The following is an 18970-nucleotide window of genomic DNA, read 5'->3' as shown; positions in this document are numbered from 1 at the left end:
TGTATGTAGGTTATGTATGTATATATGTATAGATTTATAAAAATTCGTTTAACAGATACCCTTGGTACCATTAAAATTGCATTTGAATTAAACACAATGACACAAAGATAAAAAGTTGGAGCAATTGATAATACACAAATTGTGTATTCTAAAGACTGGACTCATTTTTCAAGTGCCTATCGTGTTGAGCGTGTGTATATTATTAGTCACGAGTAAGGCATGTGGTTTATTGTCCAATAACCAACCGATCTTGTACAGTCAACCCACATCACTATACAATGCGGCAGTTGTGTGCGGCCGGTAACAGTAATTTTGTCGGCGGGCCATCGGCAGACAGTCACTCACTCGTGCTGTGTATGCATGAAACAACTCATTCAGGTGTTCGTTCCGTGGCTCGCTGGTAATGCGGTGAAACTGGTAACGCCCTTGCCCATAGTGCCAGCATCCAACAAACCACCTACTACACATGTGTATGTACCGCGTCACAGGCCAGCGTTTTTGGACTGTGTGTCATTCGCACGCTTGCAGAACACCCCCGAACCCAAAGCATCTCGCTCCCCGCTGTTCTGTCTGCCGTTTGTCACTAGTAGTAATAAACTGCTGGCAGGGGCAGCTAAGGTTGAGGGTCGCTTGATCGGGCGCCTATGCGGGGAATGATTCAGTAAACACAGCCAACTGTTTTCGGAGTATTTTAAGCATGGGACGGTGCGAGTGGAACACGAGAATCATTAGTCTGCGGAATACACTGCTCTGTTGGTGCGCACTAGTTATCGTTGCACACAACAAAGGTAAGCAAAAATTATCTTTTTTTAATTTTTATAATATGCCGTGAATTGAAAGTCATTAATCCACGCTAGTTTTTAATTAATCGTGACCTTTGTAAGCGCTGAATACAAGTGACATTATACACCCTTGGTTTATGGTTGATAGATATGCGATACATTTATGCATAACGCGCAGCTAGGGGTGTTAGCAGATGCAAGTCGTTGCCATGGCGACATATGCGTCTTGAGTGCAGGGAATTCTGACTATATAAAACAGGACTGGATAACTCAGCATGTCAGGCGGCGGAAGGAGATTTCAGTATCTCTTATTTTTACTAAGCACACTGGAAATGTATCAAAGACTACCAAACAGACACAGAAGTGTATCCCACACACAGTACATACAAAAGCATGCGCAGTATGGAAAGCATAATTATGCCTCCTTTCCCGTATAATCAACATAAAGCCGGGTCACTCCATGGACTTAACAGGTCTTGTGTTTATTGAAGTGACTTGTGAATTTGTGATTATGGGCGTCGCCGCGATTTTTGCTGTGGACCCCTTTTTTCCGGGGAAGCACTTATATCAGCTAAAGACAGATAAACAACAGTGGGAAGGGGCCAATTTTTGGAATTATTTTTAATTAAGTAAATCAGTGGTTTTCATCCCCTTTCACTTTTTTTTCATTTCTTTGGCTTCCCCATTTTCCCTCATTTTTTTAAACTAAGTTTGTGAATCCAATAACTATTATAGACAAACGCATGCATGGTTAACCGGCAAAGAAAACAATATTGTCTGAGAAGACCATGCCTGCGTGTTTTCAGCCGACCGTTCACAGTTGATGTGTTAAGGCATTAAGCCTGTTTTACACTCTCGAGATATTTTTCCAGATTTATCATAATTATTTTCTGTTAATCAAAACTCACATCAAACTTCCCCTTAGACAACCGTCGTGCATGTAAGCTATCAATGTAAACGGGATTTGAATACAGCAGTGGTGACATATTGTATTTCGAATAACCAGCACTGTCTTCAAGTTCACCCTTATTCGGTGTCATTACACCTGTCTTAATTTAAAATCGAGATTATTTTAAATTTATTTTTATTGTCGACCTCCCCGAAGGAAAACGAGTAGAGTTCTCAACTAATGATAAGTCTCCATTCGAAGACGGGCCGGGGGCCCGTAGCGATACCACGCCACGCCCATTTGCTGACGGCTTGTTAATTTAATAACGATCATTCCTGATCGGGTGTCTTCTATTTGCAGAGTGCGGAAATGCTGGGATGCCGCAGATTAGGGTATCATTAGGACCGGTTAGTAACAGAGACAGATTGTGGCATTTCCCCCGGTTTTGGTTTTTTGGGGGGAGTAATTTAAAACGTTGGCTTGGGAGCACTGAACTTAGACGTAATTCAAGCCAAATTTACATTCATTATTTCTAAGGTTAAAACAGTCAAAGACCAATTTTTCTGCAGTCTGGAATAGAATGGCTAATATTATAGTGTTTTGATCATTGTGTTGTTAATGCACAGGCTGGTAATCAAGGACCTAACCTCAGCAATATGTAATTGGAGGAAGATTCAAAATCAATATTATTTGAATTTGCTGACAGTTGTACATGGCATAACTATAGCTTGCTCACATCAAAAATACATTCAACCCCCCCCCTGAAAGGGAAGCAAATGCAGTTTAGTGTACAGGGTTTATATTGAGGTCAAAAGAATAAAGTGGAGAAAACACCTGTTGTCACGTGTCTCCCTTCTCCACGCACGTCAGCCTTACAAGTCATACAGTCGTCACTGTGTACATCACCACCTGCATGGGGTTATGAGTGGTACGGTGCCTCCTTCTGCAAACCGGAAGCTAGCATTTCTCTAGCTTGTTTAATGGCTGAAAATCCCTCCAGGTCACCTTTCACCTTTTTTATGTTTAACTACTTTATGAAGAAGCCATTACAACCAAATAGGCTAAGCACACGAACACAAAACGCAAAAAACGAGAAGGATGAAAAATGTTGGATAAATGAATGCATAAAACAACTTTTCTATTTCGTTCCCAAATTAGGAGAAAACCAACTAATTGTTCAGAGAACTCATGACGCACAGACGCACTCATGTATACATGTATTATGGTTTTATTCACTAAAGTACGAGGAGGTATGCAAGCTGCCGTGCCCGCACCCCACGCTGGGCCGAGAGCTCTATGGGTAGACACGGCATTGTTTGGACTGCGAGTGTGAAGGTCCCGGTGATGCCCTTCATTCATAGCACAATACTAGGTTGTACGCGACCCACTCAAGTCATCCCCCACGTCTGGGTGACTAAATGTCGGTTTATTTCCGGGAGTGGTGGGGTGTCGAGTGAGTGAAGAGTTGGATGGATGTATAATTGGGGGGGGGGTCACAGGATAAGTCTGTATTCGCAGCTTATGAACAATTCCCGAGTAGAGGACATAAAATTTCCAGTCAAACCGCAGCCGGTGTTGAAGAAGACGGATTCAGTGAAAAAAGAAACAGAATAGAGAAGGAAATACCGCTAATTTATATGAGTCGGATCACGGAGGGCGCACCCAGGGGGAGTGTCCAAGCTAATGAGGAGAGGGACACCCAATTTTCTTTCTTTTTTGGGGGGTAGTATTTTAGACTGCAATCATGTATACGTACTTGCACAACAAAGCCCGATCTCTCATAACTAAAAGAGTGATATTTTACTGGCATTCCTCCAAGTCAAGCAAGGGACGAGATGAATTCGACTAAACTTTGAAACGATCCAGACTCAACGATCTCTCCTGAAGTTTTCCAACCCCATCACTAAAATAGGATTAAAAAGTTAAATTATAATAAATTTATTTTTTTTCTCGCAGCGGATTTCAGTGAATGAGTCTCTTCAGTAGGTACAGATCAAGGAAGCATCCATTGCGAAAGACTGGCAACGGACTCGTATGCCCTTTATCTACAGAAGTGGAATATCCGCAACTCCAAAAACTTTCCCCTGTATTTAGCTTTTACGTGAGATGTTATGAATAATGATCGGTGTAACTAACACTTGATGTTCCGTTATGGAGCCCTCGTGTTTCCGTCCTCATGTCTTGTTGAGGTGATCCATCTTCATATTATAGTCCTGCTTATGGGAAACTGTCGGTAATTCAATTACGTTACCGTAATGTCTTTACAAATGCAGTTGTCCTGTTCTGAACTCGGCGGATATGACGAAGCATTTAGTTCGCCGAATGCCAGCCAAACTTTTGAAGCTAGTAATGCATATTTACCACAAAATGTTATGTTGCAAGCAATGGTAATGTCGGCGTCACTGTTTTAACTTCTTTTTGAGTACGACTATTTTAGAGTGCACGTGTACAACGTGGTATTCCAGCGGAAGCAACACTTATCTGTGACATCCACAGGCAGTGAAATCTTTTGGAAACTGGTCTTTAATCATTTGTATCTTGAATATTCTGTCGTCCACATTTTCAACTAATTTAATTTAAATGACCCGCTTATAGAATTATAGGTAAAGAACAATTCATAGGTCAAGAACTCAACATGCGTAGTTGTGGCAGCTAGTAATTATCATCATCGTATTCGATGACGACTTCATTCGAATCATTTCTCTCCATGTTTCTCTCTGCTTGGTCAGCGACATGCCAGCTGGTAAGCGGGACGTCCTTTGTCCTTAAGGTCACGTTTGACGCCGTCTTTAAATCTGAGTGAACCGTAGGCCTTCCAATACCACGCACGCCAAACCTCATTTGGGAGTAGTCTGGAGTTTTCCTGCCTGTTCACATGACCCGTCCATTTAAGATTTCTTGGGATGAAAATACCAGACATACTCGGTAGATTGGCGCTCTTTAGGATGATCTTTTTCGGTATATGCTACAATTTGTGATCCACTCTGTGAAAATGAGTGGCTAGAGCCACTTTTTCAGTTTTCATTTGTATTTGAAAGAACAAATTGAGTTTTTAAATTTGATGTATAACTCAGTTTGGCATCCTGACGAAAGTGGATACTCCATGGTGAAAAATGCCGTGGGTTCCTATTGATTTACACTGTGCAAAATCATTCTAAAGGACTTTTTACTCAAAAAAAGGCTCTGGCGACTTGAGACTCATTTTCACAGAGTGGGTCACATTTGATGTTCATTGTTTGGCGAATCGCAAAACAATAATTTCCCCAGTGACTACGATTTCTTATTTTGACTTACAAATTGTGCCCCTTGAACTCGCTCTAATGATGGTCAGGTTCACAGAGTAGTTGTAATACCCCAACTCCCCGCACTTCAAAAAGTTGCTGGGCGGCGGCACATGCGCTGAAAGGAGAAGGGCCGCCGCACATTTCAAACCGGTTCTTTGCTGGTTGTCAAATGGTCACATTCACGGTCTCACGCAGAGCCTGGCCGTGAATTCCGAACATCGATGCTGTCTGTCAAATTCTTTGTCATTCTTCGTGGCACTGGCAAGCATTGTAACCTACATGTACGAATGCCTTTTTCGTTTTACTTGTCTATCAGGGGTCAATGGACAAGACTGCCTGTTTCGAGCTGACCTTTGTGATTGGTCAAACCATGGGGATGTGGACTGGGTGCAGAGTTCGGAGTTTGCTACGACGGGAACAGGTAGGCTTGTCGACGTCCATTATCATTATGGCAGTTTTTTTTTGGGGGGGGGTTCGTTTTATCACCCAGCCATTCTTTGATATGCGTCGAGATGAATCATTGTACCCACGCACTACGCTACGGAGTCGATTATTAAGACAAAAATTTTCCTAGTACAGAGTTTATTCCATGCAAACATATGTTCCTTTTTACGCTTCAGACATATTTTGTCAATATGCATATCTCGGTGAAAAAAATCAGTATTAGCAATAGTACATCTACGCTTCCACGGCTTCGAACTGATAAGCATGATATTTCTAAATTCACTGGAAAAATCAAACCTTGGGAAGGTTGGAAAACAATTTTAGCCCAGTAACTCAGATTTTAATATTGCTCTAGTCCTTTTTGTATTGCCAGGGTTAAAACTTGTGCCACCTCAAACTCGTTCTAATTATGGCCAGCTGTTATGCTCACAAACATTAAATACAGACCTTAGTTTTCACCGCAGAAGCTCTAAATCCGTGACCACAATACAGCTTAAAAAATTTCCCACAGCGGTTAATGAAGGGCGTGCCTTCGATTGCACGTGTCAAAGGCGCTGGTGGGTAACCCAACGTACTAATATCGAACCGTGAGTCATCCATACCACTCCATATTCACTTTTAGAGAATAGTACATGTATTTGGTTAACATACACAGTTGTATTTAATAGACACCGTTCCTCATACGAAATGAGTGTGTACGCGTGGTATTATTAACAGTCCACCTGCCTTTTAAAAGGCGCAATATGCTGACAAATTTTGTTGAATGTATTTTGCAGACGTAGTTCTTGTTATTAGAGTGTTTAATATCCTGACAGTATTTGGAACAGGGAACAGGTTTAACTATTGCATCGCAAAGAGGAACATAACGAAAAATTTTAACAATTAGAACTGCTGGAAAATACATGGAAATCAAAACTGGTTATTAAAGCGGGAAATTGTAAAGTGTGTATGTACTTGAAGTATGAGTTACATGGAAAAGGTTAATGATTAATGGACATCTTTGTTATCAACCACAATTAAACGGCAAACGTAACTTACACAAGCACTCCCCAACAGTTGCAAGATAAAGTCTTTGTCGCACACACTGCACATTCCAAACTGCAAGTGTCATGGTTCATAGTCCAAGAGCATCAAATTCTGGATCGTATTCGCATAAAACTATGCAGTATTGACCGTTCCAAATGGTCGGCCACTCTTTGGAGCGGGATCATCGATCGATTATTTGGGGGTTAGGTCCTTTTTAGACAGTTTTCTTACATCTAGAAATGGAGTAGAATAATGGAATGAGGGAGTGGATAAGTGCTGTTCAGAAGGGAAACACTTAAGCTTAGATCCCATTGTCCATTTTTCGGACTTCATTTGAGAAACGGGAAGCGTTAAGGGAAAAGGTTTTTTAAAAATTATTTTGCAGGGAAGGACGGTATAGGCCTTGAGACCGGGGGCTAATGGGAGCTTTCGCATCAACTGTAGAAACTCCAAGTTGCTAACATGAAACTGAAACAGGAATCAAGTCGTGCCGATGGTTACAAAGGCAACACATGGATGGGATTTTTTTTTTAATGATGGAAAAAGTGGAATTCATGGTGAAGCGGCGCTAATGTTGTTTCACCAGGACCCACTATCCATAACCTAGAGCTTTATGCACCTCACTTTTTTGTTCACAGCGCACTGTGCTCAGGTACCGATCAGCGACACCACGCCCTCCGAACATCACCAGGCTGTCCTCACGAGCTTGACCCAGACACACGAAATGACCATGCTGGGTTTTTACTACCGTCTGGGGGCGCCCAACACGCTGACCGTGGAAGCCGAGTTGGACGGGGCGCTGCCTGTGCAGATCTGGTCGCGCAACGGCACAGACGGAAACGGTTGGATCGAAGTTGACGTACCTGTCCCACACAGCAATAGCTTCAAGGTAATAAACGCTTAAGTTAATTCTAATGTGTTTCATTTGTTCAAAACAAAACAAAACAAAACAAAACAAAACAAAACAAAACCGTAATTTAGAATATGTTCACAAGATTGTTGAAGAATTATCGTAGTGAACTTTCCGCAAAAGCTTCTCAGAAGATCAAAGTTTAACATGATATTTTATTTAGAAATTATGTGAATTATATCCTGTAGCTTCCAGGATTTTGTGCCTTGAAAAGAAACATTTGTTAATAAATGAATCTCAGTTTTATGTCATTCGAAGGAACATTTTTCCTCTGAAAAAATGCCCACATAATAACAGTGAAGCAACATAGTCCGGCCCACTGAAAAATACTTCGTTGAATCTCCTGTGGACAAAAACACCCCAACGCCAGCTCAGTCGACTCCCTGGAAGACTAAGCAATCTTCTTCTTCTTTGTCTTAGATATCTTTTAAAGCTGGTATCCCCGAAAACTCGACGGCGTTTATTGGTGTGACCAATTTAACACTACGAATTGGAGGTAAGTGCACTAAGTCGATAATGTTTTTAACTACATGCCTACGGTGAATTTGATCTCGTCAAAGTTAACTGTGTATGCGCATTAAAGTTTTTCCAAGTCCAGTAAGTTATTTTTCGTTTAGTTACAAAGACTGGAAAATATTTTTTGTAGTTAAGTCACGAATGGGGAAAGAACGTTTGGCCCTGAAAATCCCAGTGCTGTTTTGAATGCCACTTCAATTTGCACATAGGGATGGGCCATCGCCGCATTAAAGGGCGCCCTCGTACTGTGCGATAAGAAAACGGGTTTCATTGCCAGTCCATCGATTATTCTTTGTCAAAGACGCTAATGCGGTATTTGTTTCAAGTGCTTGTTACACCTTTGTTCGTTGAAGATATGTATTCAATCAATGATGACGTTACTTGACGACTGTCCTATATAGTCACGAATTAAGGGTGTTTCTTCCCTTCATGGACATTCATGATCCAGAAATATATCATTGTGGAATTATCAACATCCCGCAACGTTTGTGTGGCGTGTGTTCTAGGCCTAATTCTTTTTCGTGTGTCACAGAAAACACGGGTAATTCCTGGAACCATAACTACCCCCCCCGATCGCTGTACTTTTGAAACAGTTTAGTGGTTCTTAGTTCTATCACTCCTATAAACATATGGCCCACCGTATTTGCAGACTTTAGTGCCGTTTCGGTTAGTGTTCTTGCTTTTCTCATTTTTGCTCACCCAAGTATCTCGTTTTTCGTCAACAGAGGATGATTGTGCCAGCATGCCGTGCCAAAATGGCGGCGTGTGCATTGATGGTAACAACTCGTTCACCTGCGTGTGTAGCAGCGGGTTCAAAGGTGAATTCTGCCAGATTGACACCAGACCCCGGCCCCAAACGACAAGTGAGTTTTTGAAAACGTGACCTAATTATGCAAAACTTTGGACCAGCCAAAACAAACAAATCCGGATTGTCAGATATTAGTTTACTCCACCACGTTCACTACTTTCCTTTCTGGAACTGGAAATAATTTATTTTTACTATTCTGAAGAGAACTCAAACTTCCTTTGGGAGAAGCAATGAGAAAAGTTGAATTTTTGCACCCACATGAAATAAAGAAAATACCAAAGCAATTGGCTTTCAGAGGATGCTGTCGTTTACATGGCAACATTTGAAGTATTGTCTGTTTGTGTCTTACGCAACCGCAGTGCTTTCAGGGGTAACTTACTAATGGATTGTAATTGTCAGTTCCAAGTTCTTTGTCGTCGAGCTTAGATTTTGGCCTCAAGTCGATAGTTAGCGAGACTTTATTCTTGACGTAGACCTACGCGGCTGCCACTTTGCACCATAGGCAATACACGTAATGTTGGTTCGGCACCCCAGAAAGGGGACGTTTGTGTGGGCGTTCGACCTTACAGGTAGAAGCCAACGATCCAGCCTACGATTGAAGTACATTAGTTGGATTTTCCATTTCTCATCACACTCACAAGTGTCCAAACTGCACGGTGAGGGGGAGGTGGTGGTTACAGCCTGTTTAGCCTTTTCATAAAGTGTGGAAAATGACAATTGACCACCTACAATCTCCTCGATACTCTTCTGTGAGGGGAAGGAGAGGTCTGAGGAAAGGAGTGTCATTTTGTTTAGATCGTAAAAAAAAAATAAAGGCCCCTTCAACAACATCAAGCCGCCGGACAAAATAAGACTATCTTGCGGTTTTTTTACTTGGTCAGCTGTAGGCAAGGTTATCAAGGTTTCCTGTTTAGTGCTTTTATTGGTGGCTATTGTCGCCATAATATTATTTATAACGCTAATAATTAATAACAAATCGTATTTGTTTATCAACAGTCTTGCCAACCACAGAGATGGCCACCAACGCTGGGATGTCAACACCACAGACACAAACTACGACGACGGTGAAAATCCCGCAGCCATCCCAGAAGACGACGACAATCAAAGTGCAGCCGTCAACTTACTCGACAGTCAAGTACGGTACCGTCTCCACGCCGGGAAAGTTGCCTCAGACAGGCGAACAAGGAGGAAAGATGGAGGAACCCACCATGATCGCTGTCATCGCCGTCAGCTCGGTCGTTTTCATCGCCGTGTTGGGCGCCCTCGTCTGGTTGCTGGTGTACTTTAAGAAGCGATCTTGGAGGCCCCGCTACCACGAGAGGGGGGTGTCTATGGAGAACGTCAGCACCGCGGAATCAATCCACGGCAAGTGGACCAGCACCGTCGACATCCCGGGATCGATCCCGGGCTCGAAATCAGAGCTCCCGCCGGTCGAGGAGATCGCCCTCCCGAAAAAGACTGAGAACATTTATGTGACATCACCAACTGTTGGCTTAGTAAATACGGGCTACAACATCGACAACATGTATTGAGCGATGGAAACAAGAGTGATGACACTTGGCTGTAATTTAAGCCATTCCTATAAGTGAAGGCTGGAGAGGATTTTCCCTCCATAAGAAGTTGGCTTCCTCAGGGAACAGATAGCCGTCCGTGACCTTTTGTGTCCATGCATCATTACTATTAAGCGCAGTGTGGTGCAAGCATCCGTATGGCTCAATCCAATTTGCTTTCTCGCTGTATACCTCCTTGCGTTTCCAGTCTCTTTAGACGGATGTCGCAGTGCGAAATGGTGCTTGCGTCCCTGAGAGCGACACCAATATTGTCAGAGTTATTTTATGTAACCCAGAGGCCTTTACCGGCATAGAACAGTTGTGCGCAGGTTTCCGTCTGATTTTCACAGCAGAGCTTATTTAGGCGTCATGTACATGCGTGCTTTTATCACTATCGTCAATGCTAGTACTTCCACCATTCGTGTGTCCATGTGCGTTGGAGCTTGGGAATTTTAAGAACAGTGAGGCTGGTACAGGCAATTGAATGCAAGCCATCTGAAACAAATAACTGGCGTTAACAGTAACAGCTACTGAAAAACCTACAATTCAACATTTTTATCGTGGTGTATTGCCGTCAGTCAGTCTTTTTAAAACAACTGATGATATTTTTATTGTGTGATTCACATGTAATATAGTTTGACAGTATTTTTTCAAAAAGAAAGACTGTACATAATCGTTGCGTGATGATATGTAATATTTTGAAATGAATCGCTTCTTAGGTATTTATCTCGAAATGATATTGTACAAAATCTCTTAACCTTTCGCACTGAAAACATGTATGGTTGAAATATAGTAGTATTTTCAATAACTTTTTGCTTAACACGGAAGAGATAAACAGTAGATTGAATATATGAAATAATATTCCTCATCTTTATTTACCAGTTTATTAAAGAGCTATAGACTTTCCATACCACTGTCCGTCGTAGTTAAAGTATATCTTTTTGGCTGCATGTACGAATGTCTCGGTGAAGCAGCATACCAGTCTTGTGATATAGGTTGATACTGGCTTAGAAATATTGACAACACAACCAAAATAAATTGATAAAGCATCAGCTGCGTTGGACATGCAAAATTGTCTTACCTCTGCCTTGGATACTGTCCGTTTATTTGCCCAGAGCGATCACATAACAGGGCGCCATTTAACAATTGTTGACTGCTGTAGCGTGTGATATGACTTCTTGAACACCCGAAGGACGCATAGCGCCCTCTTCGCCTCAAGGCGCTATGTGTCCCTCGGGTGTTCAATACGTCATATCCCACTCCAAAGCGGCCAACAATTGATAATTGTTACCCATCAAGGCTCTCTCCATCTGCAGGCCTACCTTGTGTAATCTGTCAACAGCTAATTGAATATGACACATTTACTCAACACGTTAGTCCGCAGTAATCTTTCAGAGAATCGGCTGGCTAGGGGCGTGGCGTTACCACGGCCTCAGTATATGCAATGAAACCGTGAGATAGAAGGCATTAAAACACGACGTATTTGAAGACGGACCTCTCCGGGCCTTTTGCTGGTGTTCAATATAACTGGGTAGGCATACAACATCTTTTGCCCTGGTAGCTGGGCTGAGCCTGAGGATGTCCCGATCCACCAATTTAAGCCCAGCAGATGGCATCAAGGGGATTAAGAGGCCGGTAATTAGCACCATTATCGGCGGGAGAGGGCGTTGATTGGAAAGATGGAGTTGCAGCCTGAGCAAAGTTCATGACCTCTCCTGGTATTCTATCATTCAACCCACCAGATCGTTACCAGCTCGAATGTAATGCTTTGACATCAGTGAAACGGTTCCCTCCGTCAAAATGTATGCTGCCTTTTTTAATTGGCGGGGCTTCATGATGTAAAGTAGCATTTCTGATTGCTTTGTCACAATCTCCATCAAGTTTTTTCTTTCAACAATGATTAGTCACTGAATGTCGCCTTTTGTTTTATTAATGTCAATTAATTCCTCTCACAGGGATGTCTTATATTGCGTTTCTATGCCTCATCAGCTTCGGACAAGAGATAAGTATAGGTTTGTGCTCAACGTATCTAGTACTCCAAAATAAAAAGGGTTTAAAGATGTAAACCACTGAAGCAAAGACGACTTGTATGTCTATAAAACTTTTGTTCCTTGAACATTTCATTTCAGTAGCAGTTGCTCATTGCTAATCTGTGTTGAGGATCCCAATCTTACACCTAAAAGAGTAATTATAATAATACAGAGGGAAATTACAACTACAGCAGTAAAGAATATAACTACTACGTGTAGAAAGGTAGGTGCATCAGGAACTGAACCCCCCGGAAAAGTTCTCGGACCCACAACTGAAACGAAACCTTCTACATGGCTTCATTTTATAGCAGAATGTGAACAGCAATTTTCAAAATGCCGATGGTCTTCAATACTCTTGTTAGGAGTGGTCATCTTTGGATGGAAATATTTTCAAACTGGGCGCAAGTTAACACAACAAAAATTGACAGGAAAAGGAATGATCGGAAAAGAAGCGTAAACTTGATGTGTGTCTTCAACACTTGAGTAGCTTGTATTTTCATCTTAAGTGGGGTAGTGTACCATTGTTGCCTATGGCAGCTACGCTATTGGTTTGCAACCCGAGACTGCAACTGCCCCACAACCTGTTGACGTCCGTCACCACCACTTCACGTTGCGCCAGCTATACTCGAATTCCTCGCATCCGCACTGAGTGTTTCCTCCCACGGGATACGCGTAGTCTCTCACCTCACCCCACCCCAACAGGTACACAGTATTAACACCTTGCGTGTCTTATCTATAGATTGGCCCTTCTAACAGGGGAATCGGTCCCGCACAAACCTTGCCACTTAAGGTGAAATGACGAGAATAAACCAACAGACTCATCAGGGACCAACTGTGCAAGCGGAATACAGGTTTTTCGCATTTTCCCAAATATTTCCTCCATCTGTTCGGTGACGTATCACGCACACTTCTAATGAATGCAAGGCACTTGCAACGCTGCCTTTCGTGCGGCTGTCGCACTCTGTAGGTCTATATATCTTTCCGAGATCATTGAGAAAGTCTGCGGAGGTACTTAATCTTAATAATGTGTATTTACCCTATTTTTGTGGTGGTAAATAAATTAAGACTGATTGATTGATTGCTAGATAAAGTAAACTGATTGATTGAGGTATTGAGCAGCGTAACTTAACGGTCTTGGGCTCAGCAAAAGTAGCCCCAACCAGCTGTTCGCATTTCAGCCACTCAAGTGTTTTCAGTAAATTTCTATTCGGGAAATGGACTTAGGCCTATCAGACTCTGTACAATACAGTGTGTATTACGTGCATTGTACGTACTACTGCGCATGCACATTTTGCCGAAGTGGATGTCCTCTTCGGTTCTCCCTCCTCAGAGAATCAGTTGAAAGCGGTTATGCTAAGGACTATGGTTTGGATTCCACTAAGGGCGCATGCTCAAGAGATATGCCGCCAACAGGAAGGATGTTCGAGAAATGAAATCATCACTATGCACACTATGGCGACTCACCGGTCAAACACTGAAGGACGCGCGCTCTTCAAGAAACGTCCTACAACGGTGTCATTTTCGTGGTTCTTAAACAGTGCTTTCGCAACAGATATGATCCCCACTGGTCTGAAAATGAAAGAACCACACACAAGATCCCGGGAGGGCGCTATTTGTAAGATGAGCGTTTCGTTGAGGGTGCACCCACGTAAGTAAGCCAACAAAATCTGTCAATCGAACTCATGAATAAAAGTTATACACTCAAGATATTCTAAATGAGAGAGTTCTGAGCTCCAATTTGGGAATTGAAGAAATATTACACTGGACTTCTGACCTGGACCTAGGGCTTTCTGATCGATTTGGATGCGTTGGGTCCCAGGTGGCACTATTTAGCCGTTTTGCGGAGGTTTTTTTTCAAAATGGCTACTTTTCCCAGCCTTTTCTTCGTTTTAAAGGTGGTCTGCTTTGGCTGAGGGTTTCTCAAACCGTCATTGGTCAACCTACGAAATTCAAAGGAAAATGAAAGATGACATGTTGATCATCATTTTTCTGATCAGTTATGTATATTTTAAAAGAATGCTACAGTACAGAGATCTGTAACTCATATCTGTGGGATTTCATTTACAAGGATGCACCCTTATTGAAAACTGCCATATGTACCAGTTAAGATTTCGTGTGCCAACATCTTGGATGCGCCTGTGCCGCACATTTTACAGTGCAATCCACTCCAAGCGGAACGAAAGAGGGCGTGTTTTTTGGCACTCATAGGCGCGCCACAAGGCGCGCAAATATATGCGCGTTTGACGCGGAGCACGCTGAGTACGCGTAACTAATTTATTCCGGTATGTATGCATCCTCGGTCGAGTTCGGGCGGTCCATTCTTGACACGGGTTTCGTGGTTTCGCGCTCGAACGGCGAGAACACGACCGAAGAACACTGTTCTCGGAACAGGATCACCCACCACCTCCTCGTCAGGATTTCACACGAACACACGGATGCTTGCCACAAATAACTACTAGCGCTTATAACCGGTTGTACATTCCCGGCGTTCGAGCGACCAACCCACGAACAACAAATCGAACTGTTCGTGAACAAACGAGAACAAGCCGCCCGAAACTCAGCCCTCGACTCCATGGGCTGCGTGCGCGTTCCTTCACAAGTTCCGCGCAGGGCATGGTTGGAACCAACACAGCGCAGCAAGATCGTTCGCATGGGAGCGAGGTTGGCATGTATCGTCTTTGGGTACATGCAGAACGCGTGCAAGAACCCGCTTGTAACCATCCGTCTTTTTTTTCGCTGATTGGGGGTGCATTTCAGCTCGGGGCGGGTACGGGCACAAACATATAAACACATAAACGGACAACTCTGGTTCAAAACAACAGCGGGGCACCGTAGCTGAGACGGCACCCGACTTTATACGGAAGTTACGCACAGTTGAAGAATTCAAGCCACAAAACTCTATTAAGCCATTTTTCGATTGTTAAAAAATCCTCTGTTTACTCAATCTGGCCCATGCAGATTGGAAAGAGTGCGGTTACAAAATTTGATTAGAAGAGATAGTGGTACAAAAGAGTAAAAAATGAGCGTCTTTTTGGAGCACATATAAACAAATGCATGCAATTTTAGTGCGTCACGCGCAATTCGCAATGAACGGACTGCCATTTAACGTTTCGCCCACTGCTTGCCCACGCTTTTTAAAATCACGGTTATACGCGCAAGCCTGGTGGTTTATGTGTTACGGGTGATTCACAATAGTGCACCTCCAACCGAATTGCAACGCGTTGGCCAATCAAAATGATTGAAATCCGTCGATCTTTTCCAAACGTGCTTTGGGTCGACAGATTTCGCGCATTATGATTGGCCAGTGTGTTGTAGACTTTTGGGGGCGCACTATTGTGAAACGCCCGTATTATCTTTATATTGAGTATGTGATATAACATCATAATTCGGCTGCTGTGTAGTAACTACAAGGTCACAGGTTCGGAAACCCAGCTTAGAATTTGTTGAAGTTTATTGTCTCTGTAGTTCTTGTTTGAAATATTACTAGCTTTCGTTCTTTACCCTCTTCACAGATTTCGGGAATTTGATTTTTTAAAGGAAAAATAAAGCACAAAAATTTTGTCTACCACGCGAACTACATGTAACAATAATAAAGGTGATGACGGACTACGCCTGCGCAATGAAATCGTGGAGACGCCTTCATTAACGACTACTGACCACTATTCGAACGTATCCACTGTAGCACGTGGTTACCAGGATGCTCAGCGAGGTGTTTCAGAACTTGCTATGCGCACATAGTTGCGGCGTTAAATTCCCACTTGTACAAACTTTTCAATCTATCAGTCTGGAGTTTTCTCTGGTTGGCAGTGCAAACTGGGCGGACAAACTGTTCCGAAACCGTCAACGGTACACGTTCAGTCCGCACAATGTTAAGTGCAAGTTTTGTATACAAGAATAATGCATCAGACCATATGCAGCAAGGTATGAGACGGAGAGAACCCCCCCCCTGTTTTGTGTTGGTCATTGTCTCGCAGGAATCTGGGGAATTCCTTTCAGAAATCTTTGGGGATGTGTTAAGTAACAGTAGTCTGGAATGTGTATAGGGATTGGACATGTTGGGGGGGTACCCCTCGGTCTCATTTCTTGCTGGGTATACATCAGACACGCATGTTGAAAAAAAGACTGGTGCCCCAGGCATTAAGACTTGTGAAAAGCCCAGGGGCCAAAACCTTCCCTATAAAAACTCAACTTCGTAGATTTGAATTCCCTTGAAAGCAAGTTTCCAGTAAATTGCCTCATGTCTGACATGTCTGAGCTGTCGTTTGAACTCGGCTGATGAGGGTGTGGGGCATGATACGCCCTCTGCCCAGGGAGATACAAACGTATAAACTGTTTTGTTTTTCCATGTCCAGCATAATATACACATGTGTTCTCGCTCGATAACGTGAAGAACAGCCCTTCAGCTAACACTTTTTTTGGAGAATTTGAGCTCACGGTTGAATGGTATGTGATACTCTTCGTCTCGGGCGGAAATTAGATTTGGTACCTGGGGGGGTACGTTACAAGTAAATCAGAACAAAGTTGACACGGTCTTTTGTATTTTTTTTAAGTGCCTCTGATCTGACAGCCGTCTTAATAACAGTAACTAAAACCCATTTCCGAAATCCTTTAATGAGGTTTAACTTCTTCAAATTTCACATGACTCACACTGTAAATGCACTTGCGCGGTACAAAATTAAACATGAACAGCAGGGAGCCCGTGCAGTTTGAGAATGTTCGTTGTCAATCGCGCCAACAAAGTAAACTTTTGAGTGTTTACATGTACTTTTTGAGTCATGGTAACTGTTTCCTGTTTCATTGGGTTGATTTGAACCCAAGTTTAAAGATCGGAAGTGTAGAGGTCATCGGGCCTACACCGACAGTTCAGAGGGTCGGAGTCCATACGGTAGCTGGATCATGTTCCAGTGGATTTTCAGCACGTTTGCAAAAAAGTATTTTTGGACTTAGCACCTTACCTTGCTTTGGGCCATATGGTTCGGCCAAATTGAAATTTTGATTTAATGTTTGTAGCTATATTTTGAAAAAAAAACCACATCTTTAATTAAAAGGGTGGCTCGGACCTCAAGCCAATCAGCAAGAATAAAAAATGGCTTCCTCGTGAATAAGGTCTTATCACACAATGACATAGACAAGGATGCCTCCCTCTCAAACACTTGGTAGCATTGTTCAGCTGGGTCTGGCCTGGGCTGGTTCAGACTACCCATCCCCAGTGTCTTGGTTTTTTGCTGCCATGCTATGCCCCTTTTGCCCTTGTGCCCTGCCAAGCCTATTTGCTATCGCGGAAAAAGTGAACACGATTGCAGCTTAGTTACACCGTGGAACTTTCCGCGATGCTTCTGCTTCACGACGCTAAAATCTGCGTACACTTTCTCATTCGCGCCATATACAATACGGCATCCACTCTAAATTTCGATAATTATGCCTTGTTTCGCCTTTTTTGCTCATAAGTCTCACCATTAGTCTGTTCCTGGCAGGATCTGTAGGCGGTGTATGCCCTAACAAGGCTTTGATGTGTGAATATATCCCTTTCCGATCAGACGTGGCAACTCGACAATTCGGTCATTATGCCTCAACCGTCACCAGAAGAATGTCAAGTTCCCTTGGGGGGGGTTTCCCTCCACGTCTTGCTATTTAGCTCAGCCCTAACCCCTCGCTTCCAAGCTGTATCACACGCTTTTGCTCCAATGTCTTAATTTCCATTACATCCTTTGGCTCAGTCCCCCATCCCTTTTCATGTTCTCACGTATGCCAAAAAAATTATTTTGAATCATGTCGGTAATGGGCCAGCTTTTTCTGCTGGCACGATGCCATTTCAGAGTGAGTCATTTTCAATCTGCAAGGGTTGGTATGTGACTTGCTACCTCGCCTCCCTGTAAACACCGGAATTGAAACACAGATTTCACTGATCTTCCTGAAGGAAGTGCAAGAGTTATTGCTAAACTCTCGACTCATTTAGGTTAACGGGACCTGCCTTCTTTCTACCAACAGACTGTAAACAGCGTTATTGCATCAACTGAGCTAATTCATCTCTACGATAACCAGTAAAGTGGAAGTTCAGTGGAAACACGTTTTATTTTCCAGTAAATTTTGTGTTGGTTTCCACAGCGAGAAACCTTTGCCGCGCAAAAGTTTTATACATGAGGGCGTTGTATGTTTAAAGGGAACCATTTTAATTTTTTGAAAGAGTTGTTATCAATGGACTGCCCTGCGACCACAAATGACATATAGATTTGACACGGTAGTGTTTCTATAATTGTAATACCGTGTTCTGCCAAGTGTCCGATTCAATTAAACAGGTGTGCTTCACACATGCACAGGAAATCCTAAAATGGCATTACTTGTGATAAACATTTTAGTACATTCTATGAAGCCTCGCAATTAAAAACAAATAAACAAAAAGGAGATTCTGATGACTTTTCAAAAAAACAAAAACCTTGCAAACTGTCGAGGTTGGTATGGCCGACTGCGTATATTCGAGATTAGTTTGACCAATTGTATATCCGTTAAAATGATGAGGGAAATGGCTGTCAGGAACAAATCGACCTTCCTTTACTTCACTCATGGACAAGCCTCTGGCCTCCTTGCTTGACCTTTCGATAATGAAACAAATGGAGGTCCAGCCAGTGTCATTGCAAATCCTGGAAGGTGCAATTTCCGTTTAAAAACCTCGGCTATATCAGCGGTCTGTAAGTTTTTGTACTGAAGGGACGACTGTCGCAAACTGACAATAT

General features: G+C 42.8%; 1 protein-coding gene across 1 annotated transcript; it reads left to right on the top strand.

The window, feature by feature from the left end:
- The first annotated feature begins 341 nt into the window (after positions 1-341).
- On the top strand, positions 342-11281 carry LOC110987070 (uncharacterized). Its single transcript, XM_087136651.1, has 6 exons — positions 342-788; positions 5272-5376; positions 7064-7314; positions 7756-7831; positions 8577-8714; positions 9656-11281. Exons 1-6 carry the CDS (start codon positions 698-700, stop codon positions 10189-10191), a joined length of 1197 nt encoding a protein of 398 aa, XP_086992777.1. The 5' UTR covers positions 342-697; the 3' UTR covers positions 10192-11281.
- The last annotated feature ends 7689 nt before the right edge of the window (positions 11282-18970 follow it).

Source organism: Acanthaster planci, linkage group LG05 (genome assembly GCF_054643075.1).
Source record: "Acanthaster planci isolate LZ-2023a linkage group LG05, COTS_SCS, whole genome shotgun sequence".
Lineage (NCBI taxonomy): Eukaryota > Metazoa > Echinodermata > Asteroidea > Valvatida > Acanthasteridae > Acanthaster > Acanthaster planci.
This window is presented reverse-complemented; position numbering and strand designations above follow the sequence as displayed.

Excerpts from the sequence above, each read along its gene's own strand:
- LOC110987070 (XM_087136651.1), top strand. The coding sequence starts at position 698 with ATGGGACGGTGCGAGTGGAACACGAGAATCATTAGTCTGCGGAATACA. Across the intron at positions 789-5,271 it reads TATCGTTGCACACAACAAAG|GGGTCAATGGACAAGACTGC; the intron begins GTAAGCAAAAAT and ends CTTGTCTATCAG. Across the intron at positions 7,315-7,755 it reads CACACAGCAATAGCTTCAAG|ATATCTTTTAAAGCTGGTAT; the intron begins GTAATAAACGCT and ends TCTTTGTCTTAG.